The sequence below is a fragment of the Protopterus annectens genome, chromosome 11.part0, assembly GCF_019279795.1.
Source record: "Protopterus annectens isolate FY-2018-M chromosome 11.part0, PAN1.0, whole genome shotgun sequence".
In the NCBI taxonomy this organism is placed as follows: Eukaryota; Metazoa; Chordata; order Ceratodontiformes; family Protopteridae; genus Protopterus; species Protopterus annectens.
The window spans coordinates 1349152273-1349167220 of record NC_056745.1 but is presented as its reverse complement, the minus strand read 5'-3'; the positions used below and the strand labels follow the sequence as shown (position 1 = coordinate 1349167220).

The following is a 14948-nucleotide window of genomic DNA, read 5'->3' as shown; positions in this document are numbered from 1 at the left end:
CCAGGAAAAGTCTGGAATAGAAACATTGCCCCTTTTCCTCTTCTGGTACTAGATGAATAGCCCCCACGTTTAGGAAGGAAAGTGCTTGTTTTTTGAGCCTCAGCCCATTGATTTGGGGGCAGATCTGGCAACCTGTTTGGAGTTGGCAGCGTGTGGAAATGAAATCTGCAACCGTGGGACAGTATATTTAAAACCCATTTGCCCTGGGACAGTATATTTAAAACCCATTTGTCCTGGGTTATAAGTTGCCAGTTTATTGAATGAAGAGCCAGTTTTCCCCCCAAAGGGGCGGCTAAGAGGTAAGTGCTTGGTAATTTCGAAGGGAAGTCATTGAGACTTTACCATAGGGTGGTGCTTTGCTGTTTCCAGATTTGGAAGTAGAAGCACCCCATTGCTTAGTTCTGAAAGTCCCTTGGGACGGAAACCTGGAGGTTTTGGAATGTCTGTGTTTGGCCGTAGTAGCCCTGGAAGGAGCTGGAAAGGACCAGTTCTTAGTAGGCCAATGCCTACTAAATCTAGGAGGTTGCACTTACAAGACATCTTTCAGAGTTTGCATAGATTTAGCTTTACCTTCCATCTTTTTTTAAGAACTTCAGCCTTATTGCCAAATAAATGATCCTGCTGTAAAGGAGCATCCAAACGTTTTGCTTTAACATGATCAGGCAGAGATTGCTCCTTAAGCCAAGCATGCCTTCTAACCACAGACCCAGTAACGGCAGCCCTACAAGAGGCCTCTAAAGAATCAAAACCACATTGCAAAGTATGTTTGCCAACTTGTTCAGCTGAATGCAATAAATCCTGCAAATCTTTATTCTCCAGTCAGAAATCAACATAATTTTCTGTTTAAGCAGTCCCATGATATAATGTTGATATTTTAGCATATGGAATTGACAGTTTAAAGCCCTGATTGCTAAGGTTGCAGAAGTGCAAACCTTTTTACCCCATCTGAATGCGCCCTGGAGTCTCTATCAGAAGGGGTAGGAGTTTAGCAGTAGAAGCCTTAATGCCCTTGGGCCCCTGAGAAATGGTTTCAGGGTCCGCAACAGGATTCTTGAAAAGGAATTTGTGGGAGTCAGGAACCCTGTAGTACCTGTCTGGTTTGCTAGGGGCTGGAGGCAAGGAATCGGGGGCCATACCAAATTCCGAAAACTCATCAACAATATCTAGTACAGGAGGTATAGCCAAAGGCCTATGCTGAGGAAGGAGGAGGAAATCCCCAAGCCTCTTTTTGGATTCAGAGAAATCCTGACTTTCCCAGTGGAAATGCTCCCCTTAAGGTATGTAAAGTTTCCACAATAGAGAAGTCCTCGGGTGGAGAAGCAGAGGGAATGGAATCCTCTGCATCAGAGTCCTCATAAGTAGGTATGGACAAATCCAGATCATTAGAAGTCGGAAGAAACAGAGTCCTGTTCAGAAGATTCATAGTCCAATTCAATCCTAGGCCTCTTGGAGGTGGGGGGTTGACTACACCTGATTAGAGTAATTAAATCTTCAGCCATTTTGATAATTTGTTTTTTAGGCATAGGGGCCTGAACATGTGGCCTGGGCATCAGTTTTTTTAGACATAGACCGTGATTTAGGCCTTAGCACTGAAGTTGGAGTCTGTTTAATATGCAAGTCTGTAAGCCTGAATACACCCTCAGAAGCTGGTGCCTGCACAGCGGCTCCGGACCCATCCAAGGTAGAGACATCCGCAAGTTCCATATGTGAAGCATCTCGCTGCATACTGGTCTCCGAATGGGTCTCAGTACAGGCCTGCGGATCAGAAGTAGCGGGTATCAGGGGCTGCGAAACTGCCTCACTGAGTACCAGCGAACTGGCTTAGGAGAACTGAAATACTTTAAAGCAAAAATGCACTGAAGACGGATAGTGCGCTGATTAAATAAAGCACAAAACCAACAGCAAGGTACGTCGTGGTCAGGGCCTAGGCAAAGAATACAGTACAAATGAAAATCCTTATGGGGGTATTTGCTTCCCCACAAGTAATTCAATTAACTTTTACTGACATCGGTAAGGAGCAAGAAAAAGTTTCCCCAAATGGGTACTTGGCTTTAAGTTGAAGACTTCGGTTCTGAAACTTGAAAACGAAAAATTCAGGAGTCGGCCAACCGGCACTTGCAAACTGCTTCTGCTTCGGGCACTGCGTGGCAAGAAAGACTGACGTAACTGCGTCGGCTGTATGTTTTATACCCCTGATCACCTGACGTCATGGAAGAAGGGACAGCAAAGGACCCAAGACTTTGTTAATCAGGCCGACTGAGGGCAACCTGCCAGCAGATTACCCTAATGTAATGACTGCAACAGTGAAGCACGATGAACATCTGGTAATGACTGGCTTCCAACCAAAGTGTAGATGTCTCCTGGATCGCCTGTCCATTTTTATATGGCAGCATGCATCCTAAAGATAGACTGAGCACATCCAATTGTCTTGTCCCAGAAAAGGGAGTATACACTGCACTGTCACCATCCAGAACTTTGATTTTTTTTTTTTACAGACTTACTCAGCCTGTTAAGATCCAAGATGGATCTCCAGTTCCTTATTTTCTTTGGAACTAAAAAGAACCTGGAGTAAGTTCCAGATCCGATTTGGTCTGCGGGGACTTCTTGGATGACTAGTTCTTAGCAACCTTTGTGTCTCTAGGGTTGCTTGATCCCTCTGACAGGGTGGAACGTCTGGGACTGAGGGGTGGGGTGGAGAAGAGTATGTTGTATCCCCTGGGTGGTGCTGCAGTAGCATTGTTGCCTCACAGTAAGACGTTGTCCGGTTCGATTCTCAGCTAGAGCGTCTTCTGTATGGAGACATGCGTGAATGGGCGTACCTTCGTTGAAGGTTGTGCATCAGGGCCGGCAACTCAGCACGTAAAAATCTACTGCCAATCATTAGCAGACCGGAGTTCTGCTGTGGCGACCCCTAACTGGGAAAAGCCGAAAGACGCAACAAAAACAACTCATCTGTCTTGAGTGATGTTTAGTCAGGCTTTTGGGTACAGTGATAGTCTGCCCATGAATGTCGCCAGAGGTGGACAGGTGGGGCCTCCTTTCAGAAGCACTGGAAGGACCTGCCAGAGAACGCATCTGTCACCACAATTCTGTGGACCCCCCTCTGCCGCGAGATCAGTCTTCCATTATTTCACCCTCTGCCCCTAGGGGAAGATTCACCACGTGCATCTGGCGAAGCTCTTTGGGATTTCCAGAACCACATTTTCCTGTCCTCCTGGCCTTTGAGATGAGGCCTGTTAGGGAGGGAAATATGCACTCCCATGGCAGAGTTTTGCCTTCTTGTTCACATCTGGTCAGAGTCTAACTTTTGGCCCGAACAGGGACGAGTAGTCAAAAGGGGGGTTTAGTGAAGGAAGACCTGAAGGGCTCAGCAAACTCGCAAAGGCAAATCCAGGAATGGCTCCTCAAGGCAATTCCTGTACCAGCTGCCCTACTTGCACCATTGGCTGCATAAAAAATGAGCAGCATAGAGGAGTTTACTACTGAATTTAAAGTAGCAAGCTGGGCAGTCACCTTGTCTGGAACCCCTCCAGCTGTGCAACCTTGGAGGGTATCACCTAACTCCTTTATGAGATCCCTATGAAGTCTGGTAAAATGGGTCAAATAGTTCAGCGACCAGAGTGTAAAAGCAGCTGAAAAGAACGTACACTTCCCATACCTGTCCATTGTTTGAGTTTCCTTATTTGGCGGATGGATAGATGAAGTCTCAGCTAACTCCTTTCTGGTGGCTGCCGCCACCACCATAGTATCTAATGAGACACCTTTGGCCAAGAAGTCTTCGCCCGACGGTGCAGTTATGAATTTGTTGGGCCTCCTTGGAACAGTTCCACGGATTCTGGAGAGCTCCATGCCTTTCAACTAAAAATAAATAAATAAAAAATAAAGAAATAAACGTTGAGGAGCTAGTCGAAGGTCGGAGACACCCAAGAGGTGGAGGGTCGAGAACAAAATGCCTCCAGGTATACAGACTCTTCCTCAGAAGAGGTAAGGGTCTTCCAGCCACCTCTCTGCTTCAGGATCTCTTGGATGTTTGAGGACACATTCTCAGAGGGTGACCGTGGGGACCCTTCTGAATCATCTAAGTCCGTATCTGAAGTGACAGACTCCTCAGGGGAGTCTAGATGTTTCCTCTTACAGTTTTCTTCTGAGGGACCTCCCCAGAGGGGTCCTCTGAGAAGGTTTCACAAGATAGTGACTCACCTAATGGGGCGTCCTGAGGCATCCGTTCTCTACACCTGGGGGGAAGGGATGGTAGAGAGGCAGGCACAGACACTTTTGGGGGAAAGACTGCTTGGATCAGAGAGTGCAGCCATCAGGGGTGACAGCACACTCATCACCTCGAAGGCACCACAACTCAAGCTCGAGGGAGCCTCTGGCTCCGAAGAGCCAGGAGACTCATCCCATACCAAGGAGGTGGGCTCAGAGACAGATGTGGGCACAGAGCTCACCTGCGCCTATGCCCCGAGAAGTAGATTCCGATCAGACCCCCCCCCCCCCCCAGCAAAACACACGGAGGAGCATCGGCTCCCAGACCCCTCAACAGAAGATGGCATTGAAGAGGTCGGAGAAGTTGGGACCAAAAAAACATGGGGTAGGTATCGGACCCAAAGGTTCCACCACTAAGACATCCAAGCACTCCGGCTCTGAAACCACTTGGGTCGGTGGAGGAATAGAAGGGGCAGTGAGAGTTGTCTGCTCCAATCCCTTCTGGACTGGACTCAAAAGAATCTTGGCCAGAGCCGGAATCCGAAACAACCTCCTGACCACCCGCTCCATATAGTCGAGAGGATGGGGTCTAGGACTTGACACTTCCAGCCGCCGACCGCAAAATGGGCGACTGTGGTACTGAAGAGACTGGCTCCAAGGTTGGGGACCAGCTCAGTCTATGGCTCCTAATCTGTTCCAAAGAAACTGGTGGAACCGAAGTTGTCTTTTCGGGCCCGAAAGCCTTCGAGTCCGAAGTCATGTCTTTCACTAGCTTCTTTACCGGGCTCAGAAGCAGGAGCCAAAGACAACTCTCTTGAATGATTTATCCGACTTAGGGGATTGAGAAGTTTTGGAGGAGGTCTGGTTCCCTTCCAGTGCCTCAGAAAAAGGAACTTTAAGCAACCCCCACATGAGTATAAGTTTGTTTTTGCGTTCCTGCAGGACCCTGGAACTAAACCCACATCAAAAAGAGCAAGAGTCTTGAAAGTGTACTGCACATAAACAGTAGACACAACTAGTGTGCCCATCAGACATTTTTTTGTGAACAGGAATCACACCTTTTGACGCCTGACTGCTTCACTTCCTTCCCTGGACATAGCAGCAGCAATGGTAACAGTAGTAACGGTAGTAACAGTAGTAACGGTAATAACAGTAGTAACGGTAACTGTCCAGGAAACTAGATTAATAAAAAAAGGTTACTATGAAGAACTATCAAACTATCATGACTATGTAAACCAGTAAAGAGTAAATATACATCATCTACTTCACTTTTTTTGAAAGGTCACACAGGAAGAGAAAAGGGGCTAGAGGAGAGGTCTCTAAAATGACCAACTCCACTAGCCAGAGGAGATATCTCTAACTTAAATGACAAAACCTCTTGGAAGGGGAAGTAAGCAGAAGGGGAGCCCTCTAATTTAAATGGGCAAGGAAAGAAAAGGCAAACCCTCTAACTTAAACGGGTTCGTCAAGGATAAAGCTTTTAGTGAAAACGGGATGGGGAGAAGCTGTAGGCCTAATGAAAGTGATAGCCAGCCACAAACAAACAGCAGCAAAAAAACTAGCAATTCACCACAAGGTGATCCCTAAACCACTAACTACACGAACAATATTTATGCAAAAATTATTGTAGAAAACAGAGTAGTAATGAAAAATTATTTTCACTTAGCCTGTGCCTAGTAAGAAGCACCCGATCTAGTTTAGCGGCAAACGAGATGTGGGTTATCTTCCCTAAGCATGATGGGATAGGGTATATCCTCAAGCCAGTGGAAGCTCTCGAGCTTTAGTAATAGGCAAAATCAGAACAGATGCCCTGTTCTGAACACAACCAGCAAGAATGAAGGTGAGATGGAACATAACACTGACGGACTTCAACAATTGGCTAAATTTCTGGTGTCATTCTAAAGGGATCCAGTATCTGTCTGCCTGGGATGACATGATCGACAGACCTCGATGCTTTGCCAGAGACTGCCTGCATCCGTCACCCCTGGGATTCTGGGTACTGGCTAAGGCTCTTGCCACCCCTATAGTGTCTTTTTTAGGTTGTGTTCCAAAGACCAAAATTCCACCATAACAGCTACAAACAAATGCAATCTGAGGGTCATGCTGCTCAAGATGCACTTGCTCGAAGCTCTCCTCAAACTGGAGAATGTCAACATCTGTGTTGTAATGCAGACCCGGTTTAAAGAGGCAAAAAGCACCCTGCACTCCCAGGCTACAACTCATTCCATATCTTTCGGCCCCAGAACACATCCGGAAGTTCCAAAGAGGTGGCTCTCCAAGGATACGCACACCTCTAGACTGGTAGCCCAGCATAATGCATCCAAGATACTTCAGGTACAACTAACACTGGGTAAGACAGCGATACAAGTCATAACCTGCTACAAATCTCCAAACATGTCCCTAGAGTCTCACTCCAACTTCCTACGCTCCCTGGAATCTATCATGGTCCAGCCCAATACTCTCATACTGGGCGACTTCCAACCACCTTTCCATTACCTGGGAAGACTATTCAAGCACTAATTTACAGGCCCAATGCTTTCTGGAATTTATCAATTCCAATGCCCTGGACCAGCTCATTCTGACCCCCATTAGAGGAAGCAACATCCTCAACCTGGTTATTACCAACATGGGAGACTGCTGCTCCACACCTATAATCAATTCCTCCCTGGTTAAACCTGGACACCATGGAAATCTCCATCTCACTTACTCCCCCCACTAAGATGCCCACCCTGAAAAACTTCTCTAAAGCCGACTCTGGGGTGGCTAACTTCTTGGCATCCATACCAATGGAAAATAGCTGCATGACTGCCGAATCATATGCCAATGCACTGTACAAGCATGTACACAAATGAATGGACCTTGCCATAACAAACAGAAGATATTCTCCTCCAAAAAAGGAAGCCAATATGGTGGTCCCCAGCCATCAATAAACTATACAACAGAATAAAAAAACTGTTGCAAAAAAAAAAAAAAAAAAATTGAAGTCAAGACTGGAAAACCTCCCTTATCAGGCTCAACAAAAAGTTCAGATCTCTTATCAAATCCTCTAAAGCCAGCTATGAAGGTAGAATTGCAGCGGACACCAAAAATAACCACAAAGCCTTTTATAGCTACATCAAAAACCTCAAAGGCAATACCCAGATTTGCTCTGAGTTATTGCACAATGGCACCTCCTATACTGAGCCAACAGATATAGCCAACATACTGGCAGACGGATTCATTGCCAACTTTACCCCCCCCCCCCCACGGGCCCTATCACAATATCAGAAGAAAGCCTGGTACCCACCATTTCTGTGGCACAGGTAAAAGCTGCATTGTCCAAAGCCAAGAATACAGCATCCATGGGACCTGATAATATCCCTGGCTGCATCCTATATGAGCTACAAAACGAACTGGCACCACATCTATGTGCCCTGTTCAATCACAGCCTTACCTCAGGCTATGTCCCTAACGAATGGTGCACTGCTACAGTCATCCTGCTCCATAAAGGGGGAGCGACTACAGGCCCTGGGAACTATCGCCCCATTAGCCTGACAAGTCTGGTATGCAAAGCTATGATGCGCATCATTATGGACCTGCTTAAAGATATAGGCACTACAGATGCTGTCTTTTACATCAACAGAAAATGCTCCACATAAATCTTACATCCTTACTGTACATGTTTCTCACATTTATCCTTCTCTAGCTTCACCATGTTATCTTAACTATTCTCTTTACATAACTTTCCTTTTCAAATAATTCCCTGTCTGAACCACTCCATTTTCCCAAATCTGTCTACACCTAACCTTTCCAACAACTTTTGTAAATTCTGTAAGAGCAATGGGTAAATAACTGTACTATGATTAATAAGAGAAATTCCTTTAAGGTTACTTACTGTACTTGCACTATATGCCTACATTAACTGTTTCGGTTCTTATGCAAATGCATGGACTGAGAGAACCTGAAAATGGAAAATATTGCTCATGGTTCTACCTTGGTTACCAAATACAGAAAATACCAAAGGCGAAGTGAACTGCACACACAAAATTATAATCTGTACCAAATTCTGAAAAGGTTTAAACTTAAATGTAGCCTAAATACAACATAATGTGCGCTATTAAATTAAGAACGTTTCTTCACAAAGCTCAAACTGAGACTAAATTACCTGTAGATGCTCCAAGTGCCAATGCCTTTACAACATGTCCAACTGTCTGAATTCCACCATCGGCTATTACTGGCACTCCAAACCTGCGGGCATACTCTGCAACTTTGTACACTGCTGTGCCTTGTGGCCTACCACATGCCATAACTGCAATCAAAAACAAACGGCATGGCCACAGTTAATGTACCAAGTTCACACCATTTCAAATGTTAGTCTCATGCAGTAGATAAATCCATTAGAACTGATGCCGAAAGTCACAAAATAGCAACTTGTCTTCCACTGGGGGGTGGAGGGGTGCCCTACTTGTATATCTGGATATCACTACAAACACCTTACCTCACCTGCATTTCAAACTGAAGTTGTTTAAGAATTAAATCATACAAATAGTCTACCACTTAACTAGTAAACAAAAAGATTATCCAGGGTTAGGCACAAGAATCTTTCCTGTTGCAAGATGCAATGTTATGGTAAAACCTACTGCCTTCTTTTGAAAAGGGTTCTTGCTGGATAGGTGGCATAAAGGAATGTTATAATGCAACAAGATAACCAGATACGTCTATTTCATGCGTGAATCTGTCAATAACTTACAGCTGCTTAAAAGTTTGTTTTTTTTTTCAGACAAAACCAAGAGCCACCTCAAATTATCCTGGTTATTTCACAAAGGAAAATTCAAAGGACAGATATAAAAATGCAATTTTTTTTAAATACTCTCTTGGAAACCTTTTACAATAAAACCATGCAAAACGCATGAGATGCAAGACACCCTGTTTAACTTACTGATAAAATTGGAAGACAATATAAAAACATTGGGATAACATTCAAACATGTTTACTTCACAAAAGCATATGACAAAAAAGGCACAAAAGCAATTCTTAACGGTACTACAAATAAATCTTAGATAAAACACTGTCAAGACTTTCAAATGGATATAAATATATCTTTTTACCTTAAAACATCAGTACTTGCACATTTAAGGTTTCAGACAGTACCCCAAATTACAAAACCTAAACACATTGCACATCCATACATAAAATCTTGGGCCAGTACAATCAATCAAATTTAATGATTGAAATAAAAATATTAACAGTGCTGCAGAAATACTTACTATAACTATGTTTTCTTCTGCACGTCTCAACCTGTGGGTTATTGAACCTGACAGCAGAATCTTCAGTAAAAAAGTTCAACCTCCTCCACCCATAAGACACTATTCTAACAAACTCTTCTCAGATGGAGTTTGCCCCATGAAAGCTCCCAGAAATAATCTGACAAAAGGGAACAGAGGTCAACAAAAATGGGTCCTCCTTTGGAAGCTTTGGGTCCAGACCACAATTGCTGATCGTGAACACTCACAAAAAGGTGAAAATTTAGAGGCACAAAAGGAGGGATGGCTGAGACTTACGAAAGACTAAACAGATTTAGCTTTATGGGAAGTACACAACTTCATCTTTCAGTCTCTTCTCAACCTGTAGGACACAGTCCTCAGCCAATAAAAATCCAAGGGAAGCCTTGAGGAGAACATTCATCAAACTGGTGGGACCAAAAGTAGCTCTAGACCTAGACTGAATGCCCAGTTTGTAATGGGACAGAATGGTACGAGTGTTCAACCAAGAAGCTACAGCACAATATTGTCAATAGAAGTCGGAGAAAAATGTGGTTGAAGTAGCCATAGCTTTTGTGGAACAATCTCTTGGCTTCACAGGTAAGACATTCCCTTCAAGGAGTACAAGAAAATACAATCAGACCACCATTTGGATGCAGTCACTTTGGAAAACAGGCGTACAAAAATTCAGATTTTTCTGAAACTTTTGGTCCTGTCCATGAAGAATGCGAGTTGTCTAAGTAAATCCAAACAATGAAGCAAATATTCTTGCTTAAAATTTGGAAAGAGCACTGGCAAGTGAATGAGCTGATTTAAATTAGACTCTGAAGAGACCTTGGTCAGAAAGGAAGGACTGGTCCCTTAAGGTAACTATTTCTTTATGAAATAATCCGGTAAGGAGGAAATATTAGTTGTGTAAAATCTTACTATAACTATAGATGTCCTTTTCTTCCATGTTGCAGAATCCTTCACATGTGGGATCTTCTGCCTGAGGTCGACAATGTCCAGCTCATCTATCAAAGCTTAAGCCTGGTTGCTGCACATTGCATGGAATGTCACACAGGGCTATAAACAGTGGGCTATAAATGTGACGTCTGCACACACAGACCTCAGAAATGACTGCCCAGCCGGACAATAGTCCAAGAACAGAAGAAGAAGAATGCCATCAAGATAAGGGACAAACACGCTCTTCAGTTACCATTTTGGGCATGAAGGAAGGGTTAGTACAAAGAGAAACCCTGTCCTTATGGAAGATGTTGTAGGATGGGGTAGCCATGAGTACCTGTGGCTCCGAAATTCTCCTAGCTGAGGTAAGGTCTACTAACAAGACAGGTTTCCAGGTCCACATCTTTAAAGTGGCAGAGGCTGCCGGTTCAAAGGGGGCAGTGTGGTAAGCTTCTCAAGCAAAAAGTTCAGATCCCAAGGAGGAGGAACAGGCTTCCTTGATGGTCTGATGTAAAGGACCTCCTTAAGAAAATGTTTTACCTGCAATCTAGATAATATGGGTAAAGCACGCTGAAATGGCTGACAAGTGGACTTTCACTGAAGAGTATGAAAGTTCTGATTTTATAAGCTCACACACATAGGCCAAAAACTAGAGGTACATCGGCTTGGAAGGGGTCTAGTTGACTTTGAAGACCCCATTTGGAGAACCTTTCCCATTTAGCTAAACAGGATCTCCTTGTAGTGAGTTTCCTGGCCTCCCCCAGAACAGATAGCACGGCCTCAGAGTATAGGTGTCTGAAAGGGATCAGAAGTTTATCAACCACAGGGTAAGACTGAGGGTTTGTGGATGAGAGATCCCTTCTGTTGTGTGAGCAGATCCAACTTGTGAGTGAACTTATGGTGACTGCCCTTGGCAAGAGACAGAAGGAGGGAGAACCAATACTGCCCTGGCCAATAGGGAGTCCCCAGCAAGATTTTTGGCTTGTCCTTCTGAATCTTCAGGAGGACCTTTTGAATGAGAGGGAAGGGGGGAACTCGTGCAGGAAGAGCCCCTTGCAGGGAATTGAAAAAGCATCCACTTTCCAAGCTAGTGGAGATGGAAGCCTGGAACAAAATAGCTGTAGTTGTCTGTTCTGAGGGGATACAAACTGGTCCATTTGCGGAGTGCGCCCATTGGTAGACAACGTCTAGGAAGGCATCTCTGTTCAACATCCATTCGTGATTTTGATACAGTGATCTGCTGAGAGCATCTGCTAGATGGTTGTTCTGTGATGGAATGGAATGTAGTCACAAAACTGGTAGCACTGTATAAATACTTACTTATACTTATAGGTTCATAGATTAGTGCTGGTAGTACTGTATAAATACTGTAAATTAAACCAATACTATACATGCCAAATCCTTTATTGCAAAGCTTCGGGTCAACACCCTTCGTCAGTACATGAAAAAAGTCATTCTTCTCAGTTTAAAAAGGGAGTACTATTACAATCACATGCCTCAGCCAGCCTATCATCCTAATTACTGATCAATTCTTAAAGAAAAAACTATCCTTAATACACACAAATATAAGCCTAAAAGCTCATATTCACTATTATCACATATTAACTCAAACATTACAGTCATACATTTTAAAAAAACTTTTCAGAATTACATCATCCCATGTGATTTTAGATTTTCTCTCTCTGCCATTTTATTAATACCGGTTTTAAACTAACTGCATTATTGAGACCAGGCTTCACATCCGCCTGAAGTCTGACGATCCATTCATATTCCTTTAATTCTAAAGTATTATTTATATCACCCTTCCTTACACCCATCTCCACTGTACATATAAAGTACAGTTTTGTACCTACTATAAATGTAGATGTTAGAGTGTAAACACTACTGCAGTTATTACACTTGGGTTATCCTGCCATCAGGCGGTTCCCCAGTCGGCCTGAGTTCCAAATTCTTGGTCCAGCGTCAGTTGCTGTCGCCTCCTCCCTGACGTCAGTGCGACAGGGGTATACAAGATGCAGCCGATGCCATTGTCTTCAGTTTTTCTTGCCCCAGATGTCAGGTGCCCCCAAATAGGTAGGCAATTCAAATTGCTAGTAAAGTATACAAAAGAAAAGCAAACAATTTTCAGTTACCAGCAAATACCCCCCATAGGCAGTAAAGGGTAGAAGACCTAGGTACGTACCAGCAAGTAAGAGGGGAAGGAGGGAAGGCAAGCTGGGCTGCAGCAGTGTTTACACTCCAACATCTACATTTATGGTAGGTACAAAACTGTACTATGTTCATCGTGTTACACTGCTGCAGTCATTACACTTGGGTGGAATTCCAAAGCGGAGGTAGGGTGGCTGGTTCTATAAGGCATTAGGGGTGGCTATAAGGCCCTGCAGCACAGCAGTGACGAAGCCAGCTCTAGATTTGGAGTATAAAGGCAAATGGTAATGCTTGGTGAAGGTATGCACAGAACTCCATGTTGCTGCTTCCAAAATATCCTTGGTAGGTACTCTTCTGAGGTAGGCAGTTGAAGTGGCTGTTGCCCTGGTGGAGTGAGATCTAATGCTGCTAGGTACAGGTTTCCCATGGTGTGTATAGCAGAAACATATACAATGTCCTATCCATTTTGAAATGGTCTGTTTTGAAACGGCTTTTCCCTACCCTAATGCAGCATATGCTACCAATAATTGCTCAGATTTTCTGAAAGCTTTGGTTTTATCCAAGTAGAAGTGCAACGGTCTGTGAATGTCCAAAGAATGTAGTAGTCTCTTCCCCTTTGTTCTGTGGTTTTGGATAAAAAGTTGGCAAGTGAATAGTTTGGTTTAGAGCCACACTTGATACCACCTTTGGCATAAACGTAGGGTTAGTTCTTAAAGACACCCTGTCCTGGTGGAAAATGAGGAAAGGTTCCACTGCCATTAGTGCCTGTAATTCTGAAACTCTTCGTGCTGATGTTATTGCCAGTAGCAAAGCAGTTTTCCAAGAGATACATTTTAATTCTGCTGTGTTAGCTGGCTCAAATGGAGGTAAAGTTAATTTTTCCAAAACAAAGTTGAGGTCCCAAGTTGGAGTAGGTGCTCTACGGGACGGTCTTATGTTTTTAGCCCCTCTGAGGTACTGTTTGAGCAAAGGATTAGAGAAAATTGGTGGATCCGTGTTGTAATGAGCAGAAATGGCAGAGGTGTGGATCTTGGACGAGAAGGAGAGGCCCTTGTCCAGCATCTCAGTTAAATATTGAAGTATCTGAGGAATGTTTGGGACAAGAGTGTCAAGGCTGTGCGCCTGGTTCCAGGCACAGAATCTCTTCCATTTATCCGAATAGGCTTTCCTGGTGCTAGGCCTTCTGGCCTCCAGAATGACATCCATAACAGCTTTGGAGAGAGGCATTGCTTGCTTGACTAAGGAATTTTCCATGCAGCTAGGTTTAAGGTCTTTAGCTGGCTGTGAAGTAGGATTGTTGTGCTGTGTCAGCAAATGTGGGATTTGAGGCAAAATCCAGGGTGGTTCTTGTGCCAAGTTCTTTAAGATTGGGTACCAGTGCTGGCGTGACCAGTCTGGTGCAATCAGGATCATCTTTGGCTCTTCTTGCCTGGCTTTTAAGAGTACCTTTGGAAGGAGAGGTAAAGGTGGGAAAGCGTATACTTGCAGGTTTTCCAGCTGAATGAGAGGGCATCCACTTTCCATGCTTGCGGATGGTAACTCCTTGTGCAGAATTTCTGTAGCTGGCAGTTTGTTGGGGATGCAAACAGATCTATGTCCAGGCGCCACCAGTGTTATCATTCTGAATATTTGTGGATTCAATTCCCATTCATGGTGGTCCATGATTCTGCTTAGGTCGTCTGCCAGTGTGTTTCTCTCCTGGCAGGAATTGTGCTTGCAGGTGAACTTGGTAGTCTAGAGCAGTGTTCCACAAGGTCATGGCTTGTCTGCAGAGGGGGTAGGAGTGTGCGCCCCCTTGCTTGTTTATGTACCACATAACTGTGGTGTCATCTGTCTTTAGTAGTAGTTGTCCTGGATGCAGCAGGTCCTTGAAAGCTACAAATGCATTTTGCACAGCTAGCATCTCTTTTTGATTGATGTGAAGATGCCTTTGCTCTGCGGGCCGCTCACCCTGAATACATTTTCCTGCCATGTGTGCTTCCCAGGCGTAATCAGATGCATCTGTTGTCAGTGTTTGCCTGGCTGTGGGTTGAGCAAAAGGCTGTCCCTTGTTGAGGTGACAAGCTTGAGCCCACCATCGAAACTCTTGTTGAAGGCAAGGAATTAGTGGTATAACTGTTTCCAAACTTTGACAGTGTTGAGACCATACACTCTTTAGGTACCATTGTAGTTTCCTCATATGCAGTCTGGTATATGGAATTAGTAGTATGCAAGATGTCATCTAGCCCAAGGCCTGCAGAATTTTTCTTGCAGGGAGTTGGGTCTTTGTTGCCATCAATTGAAAGTATTGAGTCAGTTGTCCTTGCTTGTCTGGCGTGAGATGAGCCATCTGGGCCATTGTGTTCAAGCTGGCACCCAGGAATATTATCTCTTGTGAGGGCACTAGTTTTGATTTCTTTTTGTTTACTG

General features: G+C 44.2%; 1 protein-coding gene across 1 annotated transcript in view; it reads right to left on the bottom strand.

Annotated features, from left to right (window-relative positions):
- LOC122815846 (inosine-5'-monophosphate dehydrogenase 1b) overlaps window positions 1-14948 on the bottom strand; it is a gene marked incomplete in the record, with an annotated part of 1150443 nt that overhangs the window by 568037 nt on the left and 567458 nt on the right. Inside the window, 1 exon segment of the mRNA XM_044088659.1 lies at window positions 8351-8494. Within this exon segment, the coding sequence (XP_043944594.1) occupies window positions 8351-8494 (144 nt within the window).